The following is a 24,979-nucleotide window of genomic DNA, read 5'->3' on the forward strand; positions in this document are numbered from 1 at the left end:
GCTGGAAGGAGGCGATAATCTACCCACACCAATACATAATGATCAGACAGGTTTTATATAACAACTCCAAACACAAGACAATATACGAAGGACACTTCACATTATGCATTATATTTTAAAAATTAAAATTGAAGCAATAGTGATGAGCATGGATGCTGAAAAGGCATTTTATTCGGTTAACTACAATTTTCTTTACGAAGTTTTACATAGATTTGGTAATTGGTCTACATGACACAATTATTAAAACTACACAGGCACTATACGACAACCCTACTGCCAGGATTAAAATAAATGGGTGTTTATCTTGTGGTTACCCACTTTCAACACAAGTGAACCATCTCACAAAATAGCCCACACGTGGGAAGAGACTTTTGTAATGCGCCTCTGATGTCATTTCTGCCCGGGGAGGGCTGGAAGGGAACTGCTTAAAAGCCAGTGCCGCGAAGTTTAAATACATGAGTCTCGAGTGCGACTTACAGACTGTGTCGTTTTTTTCTAGCTCTGTGTGTAGCATATCGCTACAATCTAATACTTTTACCCAAGAAAGGGGCACGAGACAGGGTTGTGCATGGTCACCGCTACTCTTCACATTATATCTGGAACCATTACTTATACTTTATTGTCGCCAAACAATTGGTACTAGAATGTACAGTCATCACAGTGATACTTGATTCTGCGCTTCACACTCCCTGGATTACAGATATTAAATATTAAAGATATTAAAAATAGTTAAAATTAGTAAATATTAAAAATTTAAATTATAAACCAGAAATAGAAAATAGAAACATGAGAAGTAAGGTAGTGCAAAAAAAAACCAAGACGCAGGTCCGGATATTTGGAGAGTACGGCCCAGACCCGGGTCAGGATCCATTCAGCAGTCTTATCACAGTTGGAAAAAAGCTGTTCCCAAATCTGGCCGTACGAGTCTTCAAGCTCCTGAACCTTCTCCCGGAGGGAAGAGGGATGAAAAATCTGTTGGCTGGGTGGGTCATGTTCTTGATTATCCTGGCAGCACTGCTCCGACAGCGTGCGGTGTAATGTGAGTCCACGGACGGAAGATTGGTTTGTGTGATGTGCTGCGCCATGTTCACGATCTTCTGCAGCTTCTGTCGGTCTTGGACAGGACAACTTCCATACCAGGTTGTGATGCACCCTAGAAGAATGCTTTCTACGGTGCATCTATAAAAATTAGTGAGGGTTTCAGGGGACAGGCCAAATTTCTTTAGTTTTCTCAGGAAGTAAAGGCACTGGTGGGCCTCCTTGGCAGTGAACTCTGCTTGGCTGGACCAAGTCAGGTCATTTGTGATATTGACCTCGAGGAACTTAAAGCTTTTGACCTATTCCACTTGCGCACCCCCCGATGTAAATAGGGTCATGCAGTCCGCTACTCCTTCTGAAGTCAACAACCAACTCCTTCGTCTTGCTGACGTTGAGGGATAGGTTATTGTCTTCGCACCATACCTCCAGGTTCTTAATTTCCCCTCTGTACTCAAATTCTTCATTACCCGAGATACGGCCTACAATTGTTGTGTCATCAGCAAACTTATATATTGACTTTGATGGAAACTTGGCTACACAATCATGGGTGAACAGTGTGTACAGCAGGGGGCTGAGTACACAGCCTTGTGGGGCACCGATGCTCAGAGTGATTGTAGTCTGGGTCCTGTCCGTGAGGAAGTTGAAGATCCAGCTGCAGAGCTGAGTGTTAAGGCCCAGGTACTGGAGCTTACGAATCAGTTTATTTGGAATGATGGTATTAAAGGCAGAGCTGTAGTCAATGAAAAGGAGCCTTACGTATGCGTCTTTATTCTCCAGGTGTTCTAAGGAGGAATGTAGGGCCGTAGAGATGGCATCTGCCGTTGACCTGTTGCTCCGGTAGGCGAATTGCAAAGCGTCGAGGTTGACTGGTAGGCTGTGGTAGATGTGTGCCAAAATCAAGCTCTCAAAGCACTTCATAGCGATTGATGTCAGAGCCACAGGTCGATAGTCATTCAGGCATGCCATCTTGCACTTCTTCGGCACTGGGATATCGTTGCCTTCTTAAAACATGAGGGGATCTTAGACTGAAGCAAGGAGCAGTTGAAGATGTCAGCAAACACCCCAGTTAGCTCGATTGCACAGTCCCGGAGAACCCGTCCTGGGACGCCATCTGGGCTCGTCGCCTTCCTTGGATTTATCTTCAGGTAGGCCCTGCTAACGTTCTCCTTGGTGACGATGAATCTCGATGCTACTAGGTCCGGTTCATCCAGAGGGACGGACGCTTCTCTTCTGTTTGAATCTTGCATAGAATACGTTAAGTTCATCAGGAAGAGAAGCGCCACAGTTATCGATATTCCCAGCCTTTTCTTTTCACCCAGTGATCTCACTTAGACCCTGCCATAGTCTACTGGCATCCCTTTGGTTAGTCTGGGCTTCCAACTTGGCTCGATATTGCCTCTTGGCACCCTTAATGGCTTTCTGGAGTTCACACCTGGATTCCATGTAGTGACTAGTATCCCCAGACCTAAAAGCCACAGCTCTAACCTTTAAAAGGGACTTAACCTCATAATTCATCCAAGGTTTCCGGTTAGGGAATAACCGGATCGTCTTGCGAGACACACAGTCCTCCGTGCATTTCCAAATAAAGTCCATGACAGCTGAGGCATACTCATCGAGGTTAGCTGCCAAGTCCTTGAATACTAACCAGTCCACCGAATCAAAGCAGTCACGGAGGACCTCATCCGGTTCCTTCGTCCAATGCGACACTACTTTTGACACCGTGACCTCCCGCTTCAGGTTCTGTTTGTAAGCCGGGAGGAAGAGTACGGCCTGATGGTCCGACTTTCCGAAGTGAGGTCATTGGACAGAACAGTAGGCATCCTTGACTGCTGTGTAACAGTGGTCAAGTATATTCGAGCCTCTAGTGGGGCAGGGGACATGTTGGTATAACTTTGGCAGCGCCTTTCTGAGGTTGGCCTGGTTAAAGTCCCCGGCTGTAATGAGCAAAGCCTCTGGATACTTGGTCTCAAGTTCACTGATGCTGGCATACAGTATGTTCAGAGCACACTCCACGTTTGCCTTGGGGGGGAATGTAGACCGCTGTCAGTATGACCAAGGTGAATTCCCGTGGCAGGTAGTAGGGATGACACTTCACCGACAGGTGTTCCAGATCTGGGCTGCAGGAGCCTGTCAGTGCCACTGTGTCCGAGCACCACCCAGTGTTGATCAGTAGGCAGATACCACCTCCCCTCGTCTTGCCCGAAGACGCCATGCGGTCCACCCGATGGATCGAAAATCCCTCCGGTCGGATGGCACAGTCGGGGGTGGCCAGGGAGAGCCAGGTCTCGGTGAAACAGAATACACAGCAGTTCTGCATCTCCCTGCAGTAGATGAGTCTCTCTTTAAGATCATCCACCTTGTTCTTTATGGTTTGCACATTAGTTAGGGACCCTGAAGCCCCTCAGCTTCAATCTGACCAGCAGCCCAGCTCTTTTCCCATGCTTCCTCGGTAAGTAGTGCATCTTTCCAGGTCTCCATCGATGCAGTGTCTGGTTGTCAACTCTTTGATGTTGGCGGGTCGCGTCGTCGTGCACTCCGGGTCGGGCTGAGTAACGGTGGAGGCTCCGCTGCTACTTCCAGCTGACGGGGGCCCTGGGCTGTCGATTGGGTCGGGCCCCAAAGCCGACACTTAATCACTTAAACAAGCCCTCAAGCTGAGTCATGGTTGCGGAGGCCTCCGCTCCAGTCGAGCCTCGGGCTCGATCTCCGAGGTTGGCGGCGGGGGCCTCACTTCAGGCAACTGTGGATGGCCACCAACAGGGCTTTACGGTGGTCACTCCGGGGAAGCGTCTGGGGCACCTTGGGGTCTCCGCCGTCACGTCTGTGTGGTCGTCTGCTCCGGAGAGGTGCTGGTCGGAATGGGCCGTGTCTCCAAGCGCTCCGGCACGGTAACAGACCGCAGGTCTCTGGGAACGTGGTGCACGTCGTTGGTCGAGTGCAAGTGCGGTCCGGAGTTTAAGAAACAGTTCTGGCGCGGTGGTCTCCAGCTCGGTCAGTAGCTTCGCTAGGGTGTTGTTGATCTTTATCTTGCTAAATCGGAGGTTTAGAAGGGTTTCTCGGGTATAGGATAGTGGAGAGGGCAGTTTGCTTGGGAGAGTACGTGCAAAGTCGCCAGTTACCGGCACCATCTTTAACAGATTAACTCAATAGATCAGACAAAATGAAGATATCAGGGACAGAGCATAAATTGGTCTGTTATTCAGATGACACTTTGATCTATCTAGGGCAACCTTTATCTATACTCTTTACCTAAATTGATGCAATCCTTTGAACAATATAGCCAATTATCAGGATACAAGATCAACATAGATAAACCCCAACTCCTTTCATATAACTATAGCCCACCAAGAGAAATTGAAAGTAGTTATCCTTGGGCATGGCAAACAGAGTCCGTCAAATATTTGGGCATCATTATGCCAAAAGATTTGGCAAAATTATCAGAATGCAATTATCAGCCTATATATAAAAAATTAAGGAAGATATAACAAGATGGAACCTAATTCCTTTTCTTCGTCTCAGTTCAAGGATTGAATCTATTAAAATGAATATACTGCCCAGACAAGTACATCTCTTTCAGACCCTACCAATACAGATTAACCAAAATCAATTCAATGAATGGAATAAGATGCTATCAAGATATATATGGCAAGGTAAAAGGCCTAGGGTTCGTCTCAAAACTTGGCAATTAGCCAAGGAAAAGGGGGGATGGAGCCTCCCTTCTCTTAGAGATTATTATTTTGCAGCACAGTTGAGAGCCGTGATATGCTGGTGCAACCCATCATATGACGCTCAATGGAGAAACATTGCGGACAGGACACTTTCCATCCCCATACAGGCAATTTTGGCTGATAACAACCTACAAAGTTACATAAATAATATTGACAACCCGTGGGTGAAATGGACTGTGGACTGTTAAAAAATGGAAAACTATTATAAAAGAATATAGAGAGAGACATTGCAATTCTTAAATGGTGTGCAGATGACTCGAATTTTACGCCAAATAAACTGGATGCTAGATTTAAGGACTGGACAGCTAAAGGAATAACAGCTATTTGCAATATAATGAAAGAAGGAACACTGTTCAGTTTTGAAATGCTCAAAGAGAAACATTTATTAGAAAAACAAAGACTTTTACCAGTATTTACAGATGTGACAGTACGTTAATAGGACGGTTAAAAATGTAACCAAGGCAAGTACATGTCTGATAGAGCTATTTAGAAAAGCATGTAATTCAGACAACGGTAGTAGAATCATTTCAAGCGTGTATAAGGGTTTGTCAAATCTTAAACATTCGACTTCATACATTAAAACAAAATGGGAGAAGGAAGGAGGGGTAATAATATCTGAGGAAGACTGGACAATTATATGGAGGTATCAATGTAAGTGTACCAGTTCACAGAAATGGAGCGAGTTCGGGTGGAAAAACTTGATAAGATATTTTATTACACCCTCTCAGAAATCCCGTTATGATAGTAAACCCCGTTTGCTGGAGAAATTGTAGAAATCAAAATGCAAACCATTATCATATTTTCTGGGAATGCCCTGTTATCAAAGACTATTGGAGTGGGATACATAATGCCCTACAAGACATCTTTAAATGGGAAATACCCTTAGAGAGTAAGACCATATATTTTGGGTATATACCTCAAGAATGGTTGAAAAGAGATAAATAATTAATGAATCTACAGCTTGGTGGCTGGTAAAAAAAAAACCCTTACCAGGAAATGGTTATTAAAGGAGAGCCCAACTTTTAAATGTATGGATGGAAATCACAATGGACATTTACAAAATGGAGAAGATAACAGCATCTGTTAATCATAAGCTGGAACAACTTTATTCATACTGGAAAAAATGGTTTAACTACATAAGCTCATAGGCCTGATTTTATTCTCACAAGTCAATAATATGTTATAAAACCCATCACTCCCTACTCTGTACACAGTTTTCTTCTTTCGATTGTTCTTTCTTTCCTCTCCTTTCTATAAGTGTATACCTCAGATAAATATTATGTGGAGATTTGTGACAAATATGATTACATGATATATATGCACAGTATCTGAAATACATCTTATGGAAATGTTTGTTTGATGATGAAATTCAATAAAAAAAAATTTAAAAAATATAAAGACACAAAAAAACGAAACAGTCTAATGTGCAATGTTGGAGTTCACTGTTCAGTCTACTGCTTTCCCGTTGACCTCCTCCCTTGACCCTCGTTCCAAGTCCACTCTGTCTGGCAGTCGTCCAGCTCTTCCATTCACGTCTTCTCTCCTCATCTCTCCCCAGCAAAAAGACCTTGAAATCCCTTCTCGCAGTTCCCACAAGAAAGAACAGCATCCCTCTTATTGGATAGCCCCACATTCCAAAGCCTCGTTATCTCTAGCCCTAACCTAAACATTGCTGCTACAGAGAAACCATTACATTAGCAGTGAAACCTTACAGCACGTTACAAGAGTAACCAGAACCCAGGAACAGATGCAACATGAACCTCAAAGTCTGCAAAACCAGTCCACAGCCTCACAAAATCCCAAAAATCCTGCACTTTCCTTTAGCAGAGAGGAAGACCAGACAAATGCAGATAGACAGCACCAAACACCCACCCATCCTCCGCTCTCATTTTAATCGACTTCAACATTGCTCAACGCCTTAATCAGAGAGCAGCAATGGAATCAACCATGGGGTCATTCACTGTCTCCAGACTTCAAGTTTCCAGGCAGTTCACTCCATTCCAGACCTCACTGAACTCTCTCAGAGGCTGCAAAGCCCCAGATCACTCAATCAGCCCAAAACCACACCATCGAATTGTCAATCACAGGTTCCATTCACACACATCTTAGTAGAAGTAGTAAAAGAAGTAGTTTCATGTACTGTCTGCAGGACATCGCTGTTGGTTGCAATGCTCGCTTACCGTCAGCTGTTTATTCTTTTCCATAGACGCTGCCTGGCCTGCTGAATTCCTCCAGCATTTTGTGTGTGTTGCTCGGATTTCCAGCATCTGTAGATTTTCTCATGTTTGTCAAAATTCAACTCCTGCCTGAGGAACAACTTGGATCTGCTTCAATTTGCCGACATCACAACAGGTCAACAGCAGATGCCATTTCAAGGATATATACATCAGGATGCTCTTCTTTTTCTAGAGCTCTGCATTCAACACCATAATCCTCTTAAAAGTCATCAGCAAACTCCAAGAACTATGACTCAACATTATTCCCACACTCTGCCTCTTGCCAATCAGCCAATGTTCAGCCACTGAACAACACTATCAAAGGTAGGCAACGTCCTCAAGATGGATCACAAAGCAACTCCTTTCACTTCTTTTATGTCTTCTTTTGATTTCCAGTGTGGTTCTGCTACTGTTGGAGCCTGTTACCTACATTCTAGCGGTGTGTTTTTGGCTGATCGTGTGATCTGGTGCTTTGTTGTCTCCGAGAGGGTTCCATGAGGTTGTGAACAAAATTTGCGGCAAGGAGACCAGGAAGCCATGATCAAATGAGACAAGGCTCCATCTCTCACCAATTACAGCACCAAGGAAGATTGAAATCATCGAGGCAGTTGGGGGGGGGGGGGTGCAAGGAAGTGTTTCGCGCTGTCTAACAGTCTCTTGCTTACTGCAGCCGGAGGAAGGTGTCTGCGTGGGACAGACTCTTTCTCTCTCCCTGTCACTGCTCCCAAGGGAAGGTCCTTGCATTTCAATGATAGATCTCTCTCTCTCGTCAGAGGATGGTGTCGGAGCAAGGTTTAATTAACGCAGTCTGTGGATTGTAGACTCTCATTCACAAATAACCATATGTAAGGGGGTTTCGATTTTTATGTTACTGCGGAGGCTAATTAAAATGGCGTTTTTTTTATGTTAATCTGGGGAAAGCGACTTTGTTGTGCCTTAACGCTGAGAATGTTTGCGCTAGCAGCTTATTGTGGTTTAGAGGGTGATAAGAGGGTGCTATTAACCAATTGCGATAGTTGTTATGGTTTTGGTGTATTTGAAGATACTGTATGCGCGGGGTTTTGGGGCAGAAGGCGGGAGAGCGAGACAGAGGATGGACCAGGTGCTGTGAGTCCGCTAACGGGGTCGGACCCCGAGCGGGACGTTCGGCGAGGAGACGGAGACGGACTCGGACTCGTGTGGAGCGTCTGGTCGACCACCGTTGTTGGTCCCAGGCGGCCGGTCGAGGTGGTCCGAGGGGTCACAGGGTGAAGAAGAAGGTCCTTGAGCTCCAACGGTTTTTGTGCACGAAGAGATTGAACTTTGATAAGTGTGGCGCCTTTTATTTTCCTTTTATATTTTATTCTCTTTTAATTATATAGTTCCAGTAATATCTATAAACTGTAAATCATTTAATTGCATCTGGTGTAATGTCTGTTATTTGGGTGGGGTGGGGTACCTCACACAGCATCCACACAAACGAATTACCCAGTTTGGCGGGGCCGAGGCTGTTTCCCTAGACGACAGCGAGCCGAGCGACCCTGAGGGTGGCCAGGGGGGCTACATTGTGGGGGCTTTGTCCGGGATGCTTGAGTCTGTTGGTATGCTGTGTGGGTGCCCTGTTTAAATCTGTAATGTGTGTCTCTGTGGGTTATTTGCTGCTGATTGCTGTATGCGTTGTGGGTGCGGTCTTTGTTCGAGTTCAGACTAGCATTGACGAGTTAGAGGTGGCACTCAGGGCTGTCCATGCAGTTGGGAGAGAGAGGAAAGAGTGGTCTGATTTGGAGGTAGAGTCTGCGAATAAATGTTCTAGCTCTGGCAGGCTCCGCCTGGCACTGGGGATAGTGTCCACCCCAGGAGGGGCGGAGACGTGTGAGACGTGGGCGGAGCGGATCTCTCAGTTGTTAGATGAGTGGCAGTGCTTGGTTGAGGGAGAGCGACAGGGATTGGTTGAAAGTTTGAGTAGGCGGGCTGGTGACGGTGTTAGAGCTGTCAGGTTCACTTACACCGTAGTGACAGCTGTCAGTTATTTGAAAGAGGGGGGAAAGTTTTCAGTGTGTCTTCTCTGGCGAGGAGGGCGGCTAAATTGCTTGTAGTGCCAGGGGGATCATTTCAGGGGATCAGTTGTTCAGCTGATCAGAGAGGTGTCGGGAAACTTAGTGGAGGCCCAGTGGGGGTACGGCCTGCGGTCTCTGGGGAAGCACGTTCCTAGCAATGTACCACTGAACTTCCGCAAGGAAAAGACCCTATTCCTGAAGGCTTAGAGGGGCCACGCCCCAGGGTGTCGTTACGGATAGAGGGAAGCGATGCTAAACCTATCCTCGACCCCGGCGCACAGATCAAGTTGTTGTACAGTTCGTTTTACAACCGGTGTCTGAAGCATTTATCCTTGACAACCACAAGGGCACCGGAGACTTTGGGTACCAGTGCCGGTAATTAATCAGAAGACGATGATTGGTTAATGACCCTGGAGTTCATGGAGGCATTTTCTGGGCACCCAGCGTGTCGAGTTGCTTCTGAGGACGTGTGTAGCAGCCTTGAGCCGGTACCGAATTTAAACGAGACCCAGCGGTGGTACGGCTTGGGGAAAGTAGCTGAGGGTGAGACCCTCTTAGTAGATGCTCCGAACCACCATGAGGGAGGGGAGTTGACCGCTGAAGACACCTCAGTGAGAGAGAGGTCGCGGCAACTGGACCCTGGCGGCGTGGAAGATGAAGGCAGCGTGTGTGTGGATGATGCGACGTGGTTTAATGTGCTGCATCTGAGGGGTGGATGTTGCCAGATCCTGAGGAGTGCGGCTGTTGAGCCGAAGATGGCCTTTACTAGTTCCCTAGGATTCTCCCGATCCGAAAAGATGCCCAAGGGCATATCAGGAGCCCCTGCATCCTTCCCGCGGGGCATGAGGAAAACCATGGGGGAAGTGAAGGTGTGTGGAGTTTTGACGTATGTGGATGACTGCCTAGAGCTTGGATTCGCCTGGGGGGACTATGAGGCGAGGCCAGTGGCTGAGCCCGGGCGACCGAAGCGAAGTGTCAAATGTGGAGGAGTTTTTGGCCGGAGGAGTTTGGTGCAATGTGAGGAAAATGACCCGACATACCAGTTGAACTTCCTGGTGTTGGGACAGATGGTGGTGGACCGGGGGATGGAAACCCAGGTCGTCAATCTGAATGAGACACAGGGAAGAGAGGGGATTTGCACCGCACTGCGGTCATATACTGACGAATTAATCCAGCGAGAAGAAACAATGACCCCCCTTCGGAGGGATCAGCAGAAACTCAAGACGTCCATTCAGAACAGATTGGAAGATTTACAAGTTGGGGAAGATCAAGGAAGTGTTCTGACTAAGGTCAACAGAAAACCGAGAGCCCAGGGAGGGGAGTTTGACTACACTCCCGAGGAGGTAAAGAAATGGAGGACAGATCTCGGAAAAGGGAGGCGGACGCTTGAAAGGAACCTGAAGATGACTATCGCGAGTTTAAATGAAGTGGAAAAACTGAAAGTTGACCTGGAAGACGCCCTCAGGAAGAAACAACCGGAGGCTGAACATCCTTTAACTGCTGCTTTTCAGGTCAGGGTGGAAGAAGCTGGTGGGGTAACTGCGTCCCAGATTGAGATGGCCAGGAACCCTGAGTCAGAACTGCTGAGGCTGTGGCGAGAGTTGAAGGAGTCCCCGAAGAAGCTGACGTCTCGACTGCAGCAGGCTGAAGGGGTAGCCCCAGCTAAATGTTTCAGTTTGGAGAAACTCAAACAGCAGCTACCGATCGAAGAAATGAGGAAGAATACAGATTCGAAGGATGATGTGCTGCACATGTGGTATATGCTGTCTTTCGCTAACTTCCCTGTGATTGAGGAAGAGACTTTTGGCCCTTCTCCCACTGAGTCCGGTGTAGTGGGGAGGGCTAGCTGTGGGCAGTCTGAGTTACGGCAGGATCAGGAAGGAGGAGAGGCGGGGCCCCGGCCACGGGACAGGGGGCTCCGAGCTGTAGTGGTGGCCTGAGTGAGAGAGGAGTTGGCAAGCAGGCCCGAGGTATCCCTAGTAGTGTCTGAGCCTTGTGGGTTTAGGTGAGGGGGTACGGAGGTCTCAGAGGGTTAAGAAGCTCCCAGATAGGTTGGCCTATTTAGCGCCCGTGGGACGGGAGTAAGGTCCTCTGTTTGGGGAGCACTGTCACTGTGTGTATCTGTGTATGTCTGTGTTGTGTGTCTGTAGGACTGGGTGGCGAGTTATTTAGAAGTCATGAGGACATGACTTTATTTGGTGGGGGGAGAGTGTAAGGGGGTTTCGATTTTTATGTTACTGCGGAGGCTAATTAAAATGGCGTTTTTGTTATGTTAATCTGGGGAAAGCGGCTTTGTTGTGCTTTAACGCTGAGAAAGTTTGCGCTAGCAGCTTATTGTGGTTTAGAGGGTGATAAGAGGGTGCTATTAACCAATTGCGATAGTTGTTATGGTTTGGGTGTATTTGAAGATACTGTATGCGCGGGGTTTTGGGGCAGAAGGCGGGAGAGCGAGACAGAGGATGGACCAGGTGCTGTGAGTCCGCTAACGGGGTCGGACCCCAAGCGGGACGTTCGGCGAGGAGACGGAGACGGACTCGGACTCGTGTGGAGCGTCTGGTCGACCACCGTTGTTGGTCCCAGGCGGCCGGTCGAGGTGGTCCGAGGGGTCACAGGGTGAAGAAGAAGGTCCTTGAGCTCCAACGGTTTTGTGCACGAAGAGATTGAACTTTGATAAGTGTGGCGCCTTTTATTTTCCTTTTATATTTTATTCTCTTTTAATTATATAGTTCCAGTAATAACTATAAACTGTAAATCATTTAATTGCATCTGGTGTAATGTCTGTTATTTGGGTGGGGTGGGGTACCTCACACAGCATCCACACAAACGAATTACCCAGTTTGGCGGGGCCGAGGCTGTTTCCCTAGACGACAGCGAGCCGAGCGATCCTGAGGGTGGCCAGGGGGGCTACACATATAACAATTACAGCACGGAAACAGGCCATCTCGGCCCTTCTAGTCCGTGCCGAACTCCTGCTCTCACCTAGTCCCACCGACCTGCACTCAGCCCATAACCCTCCATTCTCTTCCTGTCCATTTACCTATCCAATTTAACTTTAAACGTCAACATCGAACCTGCCTCAACCACTTCTGCTGGAAGCTCGCTCCACACAGCTACCACTCTCTGAGTAAAAAAGTTCCCCCTCATGTTACCCCTAAACTTTTGCCCTTTAACTCTCAACTCATGTCCTCTTGTTTGAATCTCCCCCACTCTCAATGGAAAAAGCCTATCCACGTCAACTCTATCAATCCCCCTCATAATTTTAAACACCTCTCTCAAGTCCCCTCTCAACCTTCTACGCTCCAAAGAATAAAGACCTTACACAATTTCAACATTACATCCCAACTCCTATACTCAATGCTCTGAATAATAAAGGCCAGCATACCAAAAGCTTTCTTCACCACCCTATCCACATGAGATTCCACCTTCAGGGAACTATGCACCATTATTCCTAGATCCCTCTGTTCTACAGCATTCTTCAATGCCCTATCATTTACCATGTATGTCCTATTTTGATTAGTCCTACCAAAATGTAGCACCTCACATTTTTCAGCATTAAACTCCATCTGCCATCTTTCAGCCCACTCTTCTAACTGGCCTAAATCTCTCTGCAAGCTTTGAAAACCTACTTCATTATCCACAACGCCACCTATCTTAGTATCATCTGCATATTTACTAATCCAATTTACCACCCCATCATCCAGATCATTAATATATATGACAAACAACATTGGACCCAGTACAGATCCCTGAGGCACACTGCTACACACTGTCCTCCAATCTGACACACAGTTATCCACCACTACTCTCTGGCGTCTCCCATCTAGCCACTGCTGAATCCATTTTACTACTTCGATATTAATGCCTAACGACTGAACCTTCCTAACTAACCTTCCGTGTGGAACCTTGTCAAAGGTCTTACTGAAGTCCATATAGACAACATCCACCGCTTTACCCTCGTCAACTTTCCTAGTAACCTCATCAAAAAAATTCAATAAGATTTGCCAAACATGACCTTCCACACACAAATCCATGTTGACTGTTCCTAATCTGACCCTGTCTATCCAGATAATTATATATACCATCTCTAAGAATACTTTCCATCAATTTACCCACCACTGATGTCAAACTCACAGGTCGATAATTGCTAGGTTTACTATTAGAACCCTTTTTAAACAATGGAACCACATGAGCAATATGCCAATCCTCCGGCACCATCCCTGTTTCTAATGACATTTTAAATATTTCTGTCAGAGCCCCTGCTATTTCTACACTAACTTCCCTCAAGGTCCTCGGGAATATTTTGTCTGGACCCGGAGACTTATCCACTTTTATATTCCATAAAGATGCCAGTACTTCACACCTGAAGCAACAAAATCCTGGAATATTTAGTTGCCAATCACACCCTTCCTGCATGTGATGTGATTTAGTTTTTCTCATTGTTCCTATTTTTGTTGCTGGTTTAGGTGATTCTGAATTGGGGCAACCAGCAGATAATGAATGCTGAGCTGAAATGAGTATGTCTTTTGATGTTGTGCTTTATATTCTGTGTTTCTGATCGTTTTTTCGTTGCTGTTTACGTGATTTGTTTTTCTTTTTGCGCATGGGAGGGGGAGTTGATTTTTTTTTAAACTGGTTCCATGGTTCTATGTTTCATGGCTGTCTGTGTACTGCATACATACTTCGATAATAAATGTACTTTGATAATAAATTTACTTTGAACTTTAACTGATCAAGATCTCTTTGCAATTCATCATAACCTGATTCACTATCAACAAGTCCACCATTAGCTAATCGTGCCATGTACATTCATATTCAAATCATGTAATAAATACCAAAATAACAGAGGTCCCAACACTGCCACCCCACTATTTACAGACGTCTCAGTCAGAGAATCAACCTTCAAACATCATCCTCTGCTTCCTATCACCAAGCCAATTCTAAATCCACCATGCTAGGTCTTCGTGAATCCCATTAACTAAAGGCTTAGTAACATCCATGCAGACAACATCCACTGGTCTAATCTTCTTCTATCTCTTTAGTTATCTCTTTGAAAAACTCCAAAAGGTTCATCAAACACAACCTCCCATGCACAAAACCATGCCTACAATTCCTGATCAGGTGTGACTATCCAAGAGATGGCAAATCTTGGCCCACAGAACTTCCCTACAACTGAAATCAGACTCACTGGTGTGTAGGTCCTAGCCTGCCCTTGCTACCCCTTTTTAACCATGGAATTTCACTACTGGCTAGTAATGAAGCAAGTTAATTGAATAACAAGGACAATTATGCCATATATCATTTTGCCACTGATTCTTAAGAATTCAACTTTTTCCTTTTCCTTAGAGTTTCACTCACCCAGTATTTTCTGCATCTAAACCAAATCTGTAACTTAAGTTTTAAAAGAGAAAAACATGGCTCTATGAGGCCATTAGGTCTAAATTTCAGCATATTTGAATGTTGTAATAATCCTTCTGAAAGAAGCAAAACCATATTCTGATCCTTTCTCACCTGATACCGTGCGTGGAACCTCCCCTTGTATAGAGATGTTAATCTGAGGCATATGCATCGCTGCTGGATCATCCACTTGAAAACCCAATCTGTATTCAACCTATTGTAAAAAAACAAGTGTTGAACATAGTAACACATTGGAAAAAAAACATCTAAATGCATGACTGCCATTAAAAAAAATATTTTTCAGAGGTAATATTACTCTGATATTGCAACATGATTAACACTTTAAATGCTTTACTGTGGGGGGGAAGGGAAATAATAGTTACATATTTTGTGTCAACAGTTTTATTTCATCTGTTCGATAAATGTACCCTGATTCAACCTTAATACGAACTTACTGCCCACGTATCTTTCCAATATTTTAGTGGCTGGGAAATTACATCTCAGGAATCTGATTGAGGTTTTTGAGCAAATAATTGAAAATGATATGGCAGAGTGGTAGATATGCATAACTTGGATTTCACTAAAACTTTTAATAAACTCCCACATGGTATGCTGGCAAAGGAGATGCTGGCAAATTGGATCCAAAATTAGCCTGATAATGGGAGGCAGAAGTAGTAGTGGATCTGAATGGCAGTCTGCAATAAATAGTGATCAGTGCTGGGACCTTCATTATTGTTAATAAATGTTGGATGAGAGCACTGGAGATCTGACTGCTAAGTTTTGCAGATGACACAAAAATTGCTAGAACTGCAAGTAGCGAAGGATGATGTTCAATGACAGAGAGCAAAGCAATGGCAGATGAAATTTAATCCAAACAAGCATGAGATGATGCACATCAAAGTTGCTGGTGAACGCAGCAGGCCAGACAGCATCTCTAGGAAGAGGTACAGTTGACGTTTCGGGCCGAGACCCTTCGTCCTGCATTCACCAGCAACTTTGATGTGTGTTGCTTGAATTTCCAGCATCTGCAGAATTTCTCGTGTATGAGATGATGCACAATGGCAAGTCAAATTCTGGCAGGATATATGGAGTAAATGGCTTTATATACAGAGGAATATTGTGCTGCAAGTGTAACTTCCTGAAAGTGACAACAGAGAGTAGTCAAAAAAAAACATTTGGCATGCTTGCCTTCATGGGCTAAGTCAGTGAATATATTAATTGGGATGGTAATAGCAAATGCGTAAAACATGATTAGACTGCACTTAGAGTACTGTGTATGTGTAATCAAAAGCATACTGTGGCTACGTCCACACTACGCCGGATAATTTTGAAAATAAAGCTTTTTCTCTTCGTTTTGACTCTCTGTCCACACTAAAGTGGCGTTTTTCATCCCCGAAAACAGAGCTTTTCAGGAACGGTCTCCAGAGTGAATAAATCTGAAAACGCCTAATATCCGTTGCAGTGTGTAGGGGGTAACCGGCTTTTTAAAACCGCTGTCATGACGTGCAGGTGGCGGCAACCCGGCATTTCATTGTTTTCTTATTATTATTATTATTATTATTATTATTATTGTTACTACTTTATTGTCGCCAAACAATTGATACTAGAGCATACAATCATCACAGCGATATTTGATTCTGCGCTTCGCAGAACCTAACAATTTCAGAACAGACAGCAACGAGACTGAAGCCAGAAGAGTTAGTAGTGTACTCACCAGGACCCATAGCTTACTGAATAAATAAGTATACTCACTTTGCCCTGTTTACTATCCTTGCTTGTATGAAGGTGGTTTACCTATTTATGCAAGTATTTCTCTGATAATAGATATATAACAGCCTAATGTAACATTGTATGGAAGTACAAGATAACACTGACGCAGACATGTTTTATACATTTAACAAGGTGCCTTATTAATGCAATAGAGTTAGTCAGTTTTCAATGTTCGTCATCAGCCGGGTCATACTGTCCGTGAACTCCCTGTAGATTGCCTCCATATGCTCCAGTATTTGTTTTTTTTTGTTTTAAGTCCTCCTGCGCGAGAGCCAAGAGCAATTCCTTTTAAATTTTTTTACTCTGTAACTGGACAAACGCACACTAATTATACCGTTTCCTCTTCACTTGTTTTCTGTGTGTTCTGCGCATGCCCAGTAGAGAAGATTCACCCAAATATCCGTGTTAGTGTGGACAGAGATATTTTGAAAAACGCTTAGTGTGTACGCCTGTAGTTTTTACTCAAACCTGCGTTTTCAAAATTATCCGGCGTAGTGTGGACGTAGCCTGTGTCTGCTTCTGATTACCACACCACAGAAAGGATGTTGGGAGCAATAACAAGAGCAAAAGGAATTCACTGGGCTGCTGCCTGGAATGCAGATATCCAACAGCTTTTTAAAAACCAGTGTACCTGCCTCAACCACTTCCTTGGCACCTCATTCCATATATTTCAGCACTCTGCATAAAAAGGTTCACCCTCAGGTCTCCCAAATCTTTCCTTTCTCACACTAAACCTATGCACTCTAGTTTGGGCTTCCCTACCCTCAGGAAAAGTCCACCTTATCTATGCCTCTCACAATTTTAAACATTTCTAAAAGTCGCTCTGATTCTGTAACATTGCAAGGAATAGAGACCTAGCCTGGCCAGGCTCACCCTAAAATAAGCCCTCTAGTCCTGGCAACTTCCTTGTAAATCTTTTCTGCACTGCATCCAGTATAACTGCATCTTTCTATAACAGGTAACCAAACCTGTACACAGTACAGCAACTGCAAACTCACCCAACGACTTATTTTATTGCAACATTATGTGCCAGTTCCTATACTCTGACTGATCAAGGCCAGCATGTTAAATCCATTTTTCACCACCCTGTCGATCTCTGCTTGTACTCTCACTGTACCATGCATTTGAATTCCTAGGTTGGTCTGTTACTTTAAACATCCTGATGCCCTACCATTGACAGTATGTCTTTGTTGACTTGAATTTCCAAAATGCACCACCTCATAGATATGTGTATTGAAATCCATTTACCATGACTCAGGCAACTTCACTAACCAATGTAAACTACAGTAAACTTTTTCACTCCAACAACACTGCCTAATTTTTTGTCATCTTTAAGCACTGATCAAGCCTTGTGGATCATAAGATATAGGAGCAGAATTAGGCCATTTGGCCCATCAAGTCTGCTCCGCCATTCAATCATAGCTGATCCTTTTTTCCCTCCTCAGCCCCACTCCCCAGCCTTTTCTCAGTAATCTTTGATGCTGTGACCAATCAAGAACTTATCTCTGCCTTAAATACACCCAATAACCTGGCCTCCACAGCTATCTGTGGTAACAAACTCCATAAGTTCATCACCTTCTGGCTAAAGAAATTTCTCCACATCTGTTTTAAATGGACGCTATCCTGAAGCTGTGCCCTCTTGTTTAGACTCCCCCACCATGGGAAATATCCTTTCTACATCTACTCTGTCTAAGCCTCTCAACATTCAAAAGATTTCAATGAGATCCCTCCCTCATCTTTCTAAATTCCAGTGGTAGAGACCCAGAGTATCAAACGTTCTTTGTATAATAACCCTTTCATTCCTGGAATCATCCTTGTGAACCTTCTCTGAACCCTCTCCAATGCCAGCACATCTTTTCTGAGATGAAGAGCCTATAACCGTTCACAATATTCAAGGTGAGGCCTTACCAGTAAAGCCGCAGCATCACATCCCTACTTTGGTACTCTAGACCTCTTGAAATGAATGCCAGCATTGCATTTGCATTCCTCACCACTGACTCCACCTGTAAGTTAACCTTTAGGATGTTCTGCACAAGGAGTCCCAAGTCCCATTACATCTCAGATTTTTGGATTTTCTCCCCATTTAGAAAACAGTCTGCACATTTTTTCTACTACCAAGGTGTATGATCATGCATTGTCCAACATTGTATTTAATTTGCCATTTTCTTGTGTAAGGGGTTTTTTTTTAAATGTCACTGCGTAGTCTTATTAAAATAGCTTCTTTGTTATGTTATAATTGAAAGGGCTTCTTTGTTATGTTAACTCCTGAGAAAGTCCTTCCCATTAGCCGTTTGTTTTGGATTATCTATTGATAAGAGGACGAATGAACCCATTGCGATTGTTATGCTTTGGTGTGTCTGTAAGATATTGTATGCGCAGGGTTTTGTGGGAGAAGGCGGGAGAGAGAGACAGAGGATGGACCAAGTGCTGTGAGTCCACTAACGGGGTTGGACCCCGTTCGGAGAGGAGAGGAGACGGAGACGGACTCGTGTGGAGCGTCTGGTCGACCAGCATTGTTGGTCCCAGGCAGCCGGTCGAGGTGGTACGAGGGGGTCGCAGGGTGAAGAAGAAGGGCCCTGAGCTCCAACTGTTTGTGCACGAAGATATTGAACTTTGATAAGTGTGGAACCTTTCATTTTCCTTTTATATTTTATTCTCTATTAATTATATAGTTCCAGTAATATCTATAAACTGTAAATCATTTAATCATATCTGGTGTATTGTCTGTTGTTTGGGCGGGGTGGGGTACATCACACAGCATCCACACAAACTAATTACCCACTTTGGAGGGGTGGAGGGCTGTTTCCCTAGACGACAGCGAGCCGAGCGACCCTGAGGCTGGCTAGGGGGGCTACATTGTGTAGGCTTTTGTCTGGGATGGGATCTACTGGTATGCTGTGTGGTGGCCCTGTTTAAATCAGTAATGTGTGGCTCTGTGGGTTATTGCTGCATGCATGGCGGATGAGGTCTTTATTCGAGTTCAGACTAGCATTGACAAGTTGGAGGTGGAACTCGGGGCTGTCCATGCTGTTGGGAGAGAGAGGAAAGAGTGGTCTGATTTGGAGGTAGTGTCTGCGAATAAATGTTCTAGCTCTGGCAGGCTCCACGTGGCGTTTGGGATAGCGTTCACCCCAAGAGGGGCAGAGGCATGCAAGACATGGGCGGAGTGGATCTCTCAGTTGTTAGATGAGTGGCAGTGCTCGGAAAGAGGGAAGCGATGCTAAAGCCATCCTCGACCCTGGGGCGCAGGTCAAGTTGTTCTACAGTTCGTTTTACAACCGGTGTCTGAAGCATTTACCCTTGACAACCGCAAGGGCACCGGAGACTTTGGGTACCAGTGCCAGTAGTTATCCAGAAGATAATGATTGGTTAATGACCCTGGAGTTCATGGGGGCATTATCTGGGCACCCAGCGTGTCGAGTTGCTTCTGAGGACGTGTGTAGCAGCCTTGAGCTGGTACCGAATTTAAACGAGACCCAGCGGTGGTACGGCCTGGGGAAAGTAGCTGAGGGTGAGACCCTCTTGGAAGACGCTCCCAACTACCACGAGGGAGGGGAGTTGACCGCTGACGACACCTCAGTGAGAGAGAGGTCGCGGCAACTGGACCCTGGCACCGTGGAAGATGTAGGCAGCGTGTGTGTGGATTATGCGACGTGGTTTAATGTGCTGGGTCTCAGCAGTGGATGTTGCCAGATTCCGAGGAGTGCAGCTGTTGAGTTGAAGGCAGCCGTTATTAGTTCCCTAGGATTCTTCCCATCCGAAAAGATGCCCAAGGGCATATTCAGAGCCCCTGCATCATTCCCGCGGGGCATGAGGAAGACCATGGGGGAAGAGAAGGTGTGTGGAGTTTTGGCGTATATGGATGACCGCCTAGAGCTTGGATTCGCCTGGAGGGACTATGAGGCGAGGCGAGTGGCTGAGCCCGGGTGACAGAAGCGAAGTGTCACATGTGGAGGAGTTTTTGGCCGAAGGAGTTTGGTGCAATGTGAGAAAAATGACCCGACATACCAGTTGAACTTCTTGGTGTTGGAACCGACAGTGGCGGACCTGGGGATGGAAACCCAGGTCGTCAATCTGAATGAGACATAGGGGAAAGAGGGGATTTGCACCGCTGAACTGAGTGCTCAGAAATGTCAGCCAGAGACTGAGTGCTGCACTTGTGGGACGACCACTGTAGACTTGGAATTCACGCTCATCAACGTGGAGAAGAAGCAACCGAATTCCGAGCCGACACTGCGGTCATGTACTGATGAATTAATCCAGCGAGAAGAAACAATGACCTACCTTCGAAGGGATTAGCAGAAACTCAAGGTGTCGATTCAGAAAAGATTGGAAGACTTACAAGTTGGGGAAGATCAAGGATGTGTTCTGACTAAGGCCAACAGAAAACCGAGAGCCCAGGGAGTATGACTACACTCCCAAGGAGGTGAAGAAAAGGAGGTCAGATCTCAAAAAAGGGAGGCGGATGCTTGAAAGGAACCTGAATATGACTATCGACAGTTTAAATGAAGTGGAAAAACTGAAAGTTGACCTGGAAGACATCATCAGAAAGGAAAAACTGGAGGCTGAACATCCTTTAACCGCTGCTTTTCAGGTCAGGGTGGAAGAAGCTGGTGGGGTAACTGCGTCCCGGATTGAGATGGCCAAGAACCGTGAGTCAGAACTACTGAGGCTGTGGCGAGAGTTAAAGGAGTCTCCGAAGAAGCTGACATCTTGACTGCAGGAGGCTGAAGGGGTAGCCCCAGCTAAATGTTTCAGTGTGGAGAAACTCAAACAGCAGCTGCCGATCGAGGGAATGAGGAAGAATACAGATTCGAAGGATGATGTGCTGGACACGTGGTACATGTTGCCTTTCACTAACTTCCCCGTCATTGAGGAAGAGATCTTTGGCCCTTCTCCCACTGAGTCAGGTGTAGTGGGGAGGGCTAGCTGTGGGTAGTCTGAGTTACAGCAGGACCAGGAAGGAAAAGAAGCGGGGCCCCGGACACGGTTGTAATGGTGGCCTGAGTGAGAGAGGAGTTGGCAAGCAGGCCCGAGTTATCCCTAGTAGTGTCTTAGCCTTTACGGTTTAGGTGAGGGGGTACGGAGGTCTCGGAGGATTAGGAAGCTCTCAGATAGGTTGGCCTATGTAGCGCCCGTGGACGGGCGGAAGGTCCACTGTTTGGGGAGCAATGTCACTGTGTGTATTTGGATGGGTTTCTGTGTCTGTAGGACCGGTTGGTGAGTTACTTAGAAGTAATGAGGACATGACTTTATTTGGTGGGGGGAGAGTGTAAGGGGTTTCTTTTTTATATTTCACTGCGTAGTCTAATTAAAATGGCTTCTTGGTTATGTTATAATTGAAAGGGCTTCTTTGTTATGTTAACTGCTGAGAAAGTCCTTCCCGCTAGCCGTTTGTTTTAGATTATCTATTGATAAGAGGACGAATGAACCCATTGCGATTGTTGTTATGCGTTGGTGTGTCTGTAAGATATTGCATGCGCGGGGTTTTGGGGGAGAAGGCGGGTGAGAGAGACAGAGGATGGACCAGGTGCTGTGAGTCCACTAAAGGGGTTGGACCCCAAGTGGAGCGTTCGGAGAGGAGAGGAGACAGAGACGGACTCGTGTGGAGCGTCTGGTTGACCACCATTGTTGGTCCCAGGCGGCCGGTCGAGGTGGTCCGAGGGGTCGCAGGGTGAAGAAAGGTCCTGAGCTCCAATTGTTTGTGCACGAAGAGATTGAACTTTGATAAGTGTGGCGCCTTTTATTTTCCTTTTATATTTTATTCTCTATTAATTATATAGTTCCAGTAATATCTACAAACTGTAAATCACTTAATCGTATCTGGTGTATTGTCTGTTGTTTGGGCAGGGTGGGGTACATCACACAGCATCCACACAAACTAATTACCCAGTTTGGTGGGGCCGAGGGCTGTTTTCCTATACGACAGCGAGCTAAGTGACCCTGAAGCTGCCTAGGGGGGGCTACACTTGCCCATTCTCCTAATCTGTCTAAGTCCTGCTGCAGTTTATCTGTTTCCACTACACAAACTGCCCCTCCACCAATCCTTGCAGCATCAGTAAATTTGGCAACAAAGTTAGCTACTCCATATCTAATCATTGATACACAGCAGAAAAAAAGAAGCGGTCCCAACACCAACCACTGCAGAATATGATAGAATTTACCATGTATTTTGAGGAGAAGATAAAGGCATACGTATTTTACTTGGAATAAAGGGAATTACAGAGGCATGAGAGAGGAGCTGGCCAAAGTTGACTGGAAGGAAACACTAGCAGGGATGATGGCAGAACTGCAATGGATGGAATTTCTGGGGGCAATTCCAAAGGCGCAGGACAGATACAACCCAAAGATGAAGAAGTATTCTGAAGGGTGGATCAGCCATCCATAGCTGACAAGTGAAGCCAATTTTAGCATAAGAGGAAAAGAGAGAGCACATAATATAGCAAAAGTTAGTTGGAGGAAGTTACAAGATTGTGAAACTTTTATTAACGTAAGTCAACTAAAAAAGCCAAAAGGAGAGAAAAGATGGAATATGAAGGCAAGCTAATTAATTATACACAAACACAAAAATTTTTTTGAGATAAATAAATAGTAAAAGAGGCAATAAAGGATGTCAGACCACTGGAAAAGGACATTGGAGATGTCACAGTGGGGGACAAAGAAATGGTGGACAAAGTTAATAAATATTTTGAGTCAGTCTTTACTGTCCAAGATACTATCAGTTTGCCAGAAATTCATGTGTCAGGGAAAAAAAGTGAGTTAAGTTGCTATTACTAAGAAGATCAGAAGAATCAAAATCAGAATCAGGTTTTATTATCACCCACATACACCATGAAATTTGTTAACTTTGTAGCAGCAGTAGAATGCAAGAAATGATAAATATAGAAATTAAACTGAATATTAAATTATATTAATTTAATTTTCTGTATATTAAATAGTTAAATTAAATTAAGCATTCCAAAAACAGAAATAAAATAAGTGATGGGTTCAATGTCCATTTCGGAATCGTATGCCAGAGGGGAAGAAGCTGTTCCTGAATCGCTGTGTGCGTACCTCCTTCCTGACAGTAACAATGAGAAGAGGACATGTCCTGGGTGGTGGGGGGTCTTAACGATGGACATCACCTTTCTGAGGTACCACTCCTTGAAGACTTCTTGGATACTACAGAGGCTGGTACTCATGATGGAGCTGACTAATTTTACAACTTATTGCAGTTTACTTCAATCCTATAACCCGCTCCCCCACCCATACCAGACAGTGATGCAGCCAGTCAGAATGCTCTCCACAGTACATCTGTAGAAGTTTGAGTGTTTTAAGTGACAAACCAAATCTCCTCAAATTCCTAATAAAGTAAAGCCACTGTCTTGCTTTCTTCATAGCTGTACCACCACCTTGGAATTAGGTTAAATCAGGGGTGGCCAACCTTTTACATTCCATGCATCAATTTTTTCACGCACGAGTTCAGATGTGCCATACAACTGAACTCAATTCAATTCTTGTAAAAATGTTAATATAGACATATTTAGCAGTTTTACATGATATATTGATTTAAAATTTAAAAAAAGATAAACATTACTTATCTTAATGAGACTTTTAGCAAACATATTTTGTCTTCTTTTGATTTCTTCGTTTTTCTTAATCACATATTCTTTCCGTAACACAGACCCAAGCACCAGCTTCAGTTTTCCTTCTATTTCAGTCTGATGTTGTGTTTTATAGTGTCTATTAAGATCATGTCTTCTATTATGTGAGAAAGTGTTTTCACAAACAATGCACAATGGTTTTCCTGACGGACCCACTATAAATAAGAACTCATTTTCCCACTGTTCATTGAATTCACGCTTACTATCACTTTCTGCTTTTCTTTTGTTCATTTTCTTTTGCACTGTGATGGGTACCTGAATGTAAAGACAAGGCTTAATTTTCGAAAAAGTATAAAACTGCAAATGTTCACAAAGGATGAACAAAGCACAACTCCGTAGCGCACAAGTGTCAATTGTAAACTGACTGGCAAAATCCGCGACGCTCCGCTGGTGCAGATGCCTGGCGCCTCAGGATCAAACAAGTATCAAATGTGTATTGAACAGTTATGGAACGACTGCAGAACAAAAGTCCTCCTTTCCTAGTCTGACTCATTGAACAGTTTTTTAAAATTGAAAACAGATTAATGTGAAAGAAGATAACTTTCGCCAAAAGGTGTGCACGAAATAATAAAATCGTTAAAAATAATTGCTAAGGTTTAGATTTATTCTCAGTAAAACCCATTTCTAGCTCTAAGCTACTTGAATTCCTGTTATAGATTTTTTTCTACAGATCGGTTTTGGTTAATACTTTTTGCATGAGTAGGCTTACTTTTTTATTATTATCACTGGGGTGCAATGCGCCACTTTTGGCACATGCGCCATAGGTTGGCCATTCCTGGGTTAAATCCTCAGCGGTATTGACACCCAGGAACTTGAAAGTGCTCACGCTCTCCACTTCTGATCGATTGATTGGTGTTCCCTGATCTTACCCTTTCTGAAGTCCACAATCAGTTCTTTGGTCTTAACATTGAGTGCAAGTTTGATGCTACGGTAACACCTAACTAGCTTTATATCTCACTTCTGTACGCCCTCTCATCGCATCCGAAGTTCTGTCAACAATGGTTGTATCATCAACAAATTTATAGATGGCATTTGAGCTATGCTAAGAAACACAGTCATGGGTGTAGAAAGACTAGAGCAGTGGGCTAGGTACACATCTCTGAGGTGCACCAGTGCTGACTGACAATGAGGTGGAAATATTATTACCAATCCAA

At 44.8% G+C, this 24,979-nt stretch overlaps 1 protein-coding gene across 2 annotated transcripts in view; it reads right to left on the minus strand.

The window, feature by feature from the left end:
- ryk (receptor like tyrosine kinase) overlaps positions 1-24,979 on the minus strand; it is a 348,374-nt gene that overhangs the window by 229,089 nt on the left and 94,306 nt on the right. For both annotated transcript variants that reach the window (XM_072255833.1, XM_072255834.1), the window contains exon 3: positions 14,527-14,626. In XM_072255833.1, coding sequence (XP_072111934.1) covers positions 14,527-14,626 — 100 coding nt within the window. The remainder of the gene's footprint in view (positions 1-14,526; positions 14,627-24,979) is intronic.

The sequence above is a fragment of the Mobula birostris genome, chromosome 4 (genome assembly GCF_030028105.1).
Source record: "Mobula birostris isolate sMobBir1 chromosome 4, sMobBir1.hap1, whole genome shotgun sequence".
Classification (NCBI taxonomy): domain Eukaryota; kingdom Metazoa; phylum Chordata; class Chondrichthyes; order Myliobatiformes; family Myliobatidae; genus Mobula; species Mobula birostris.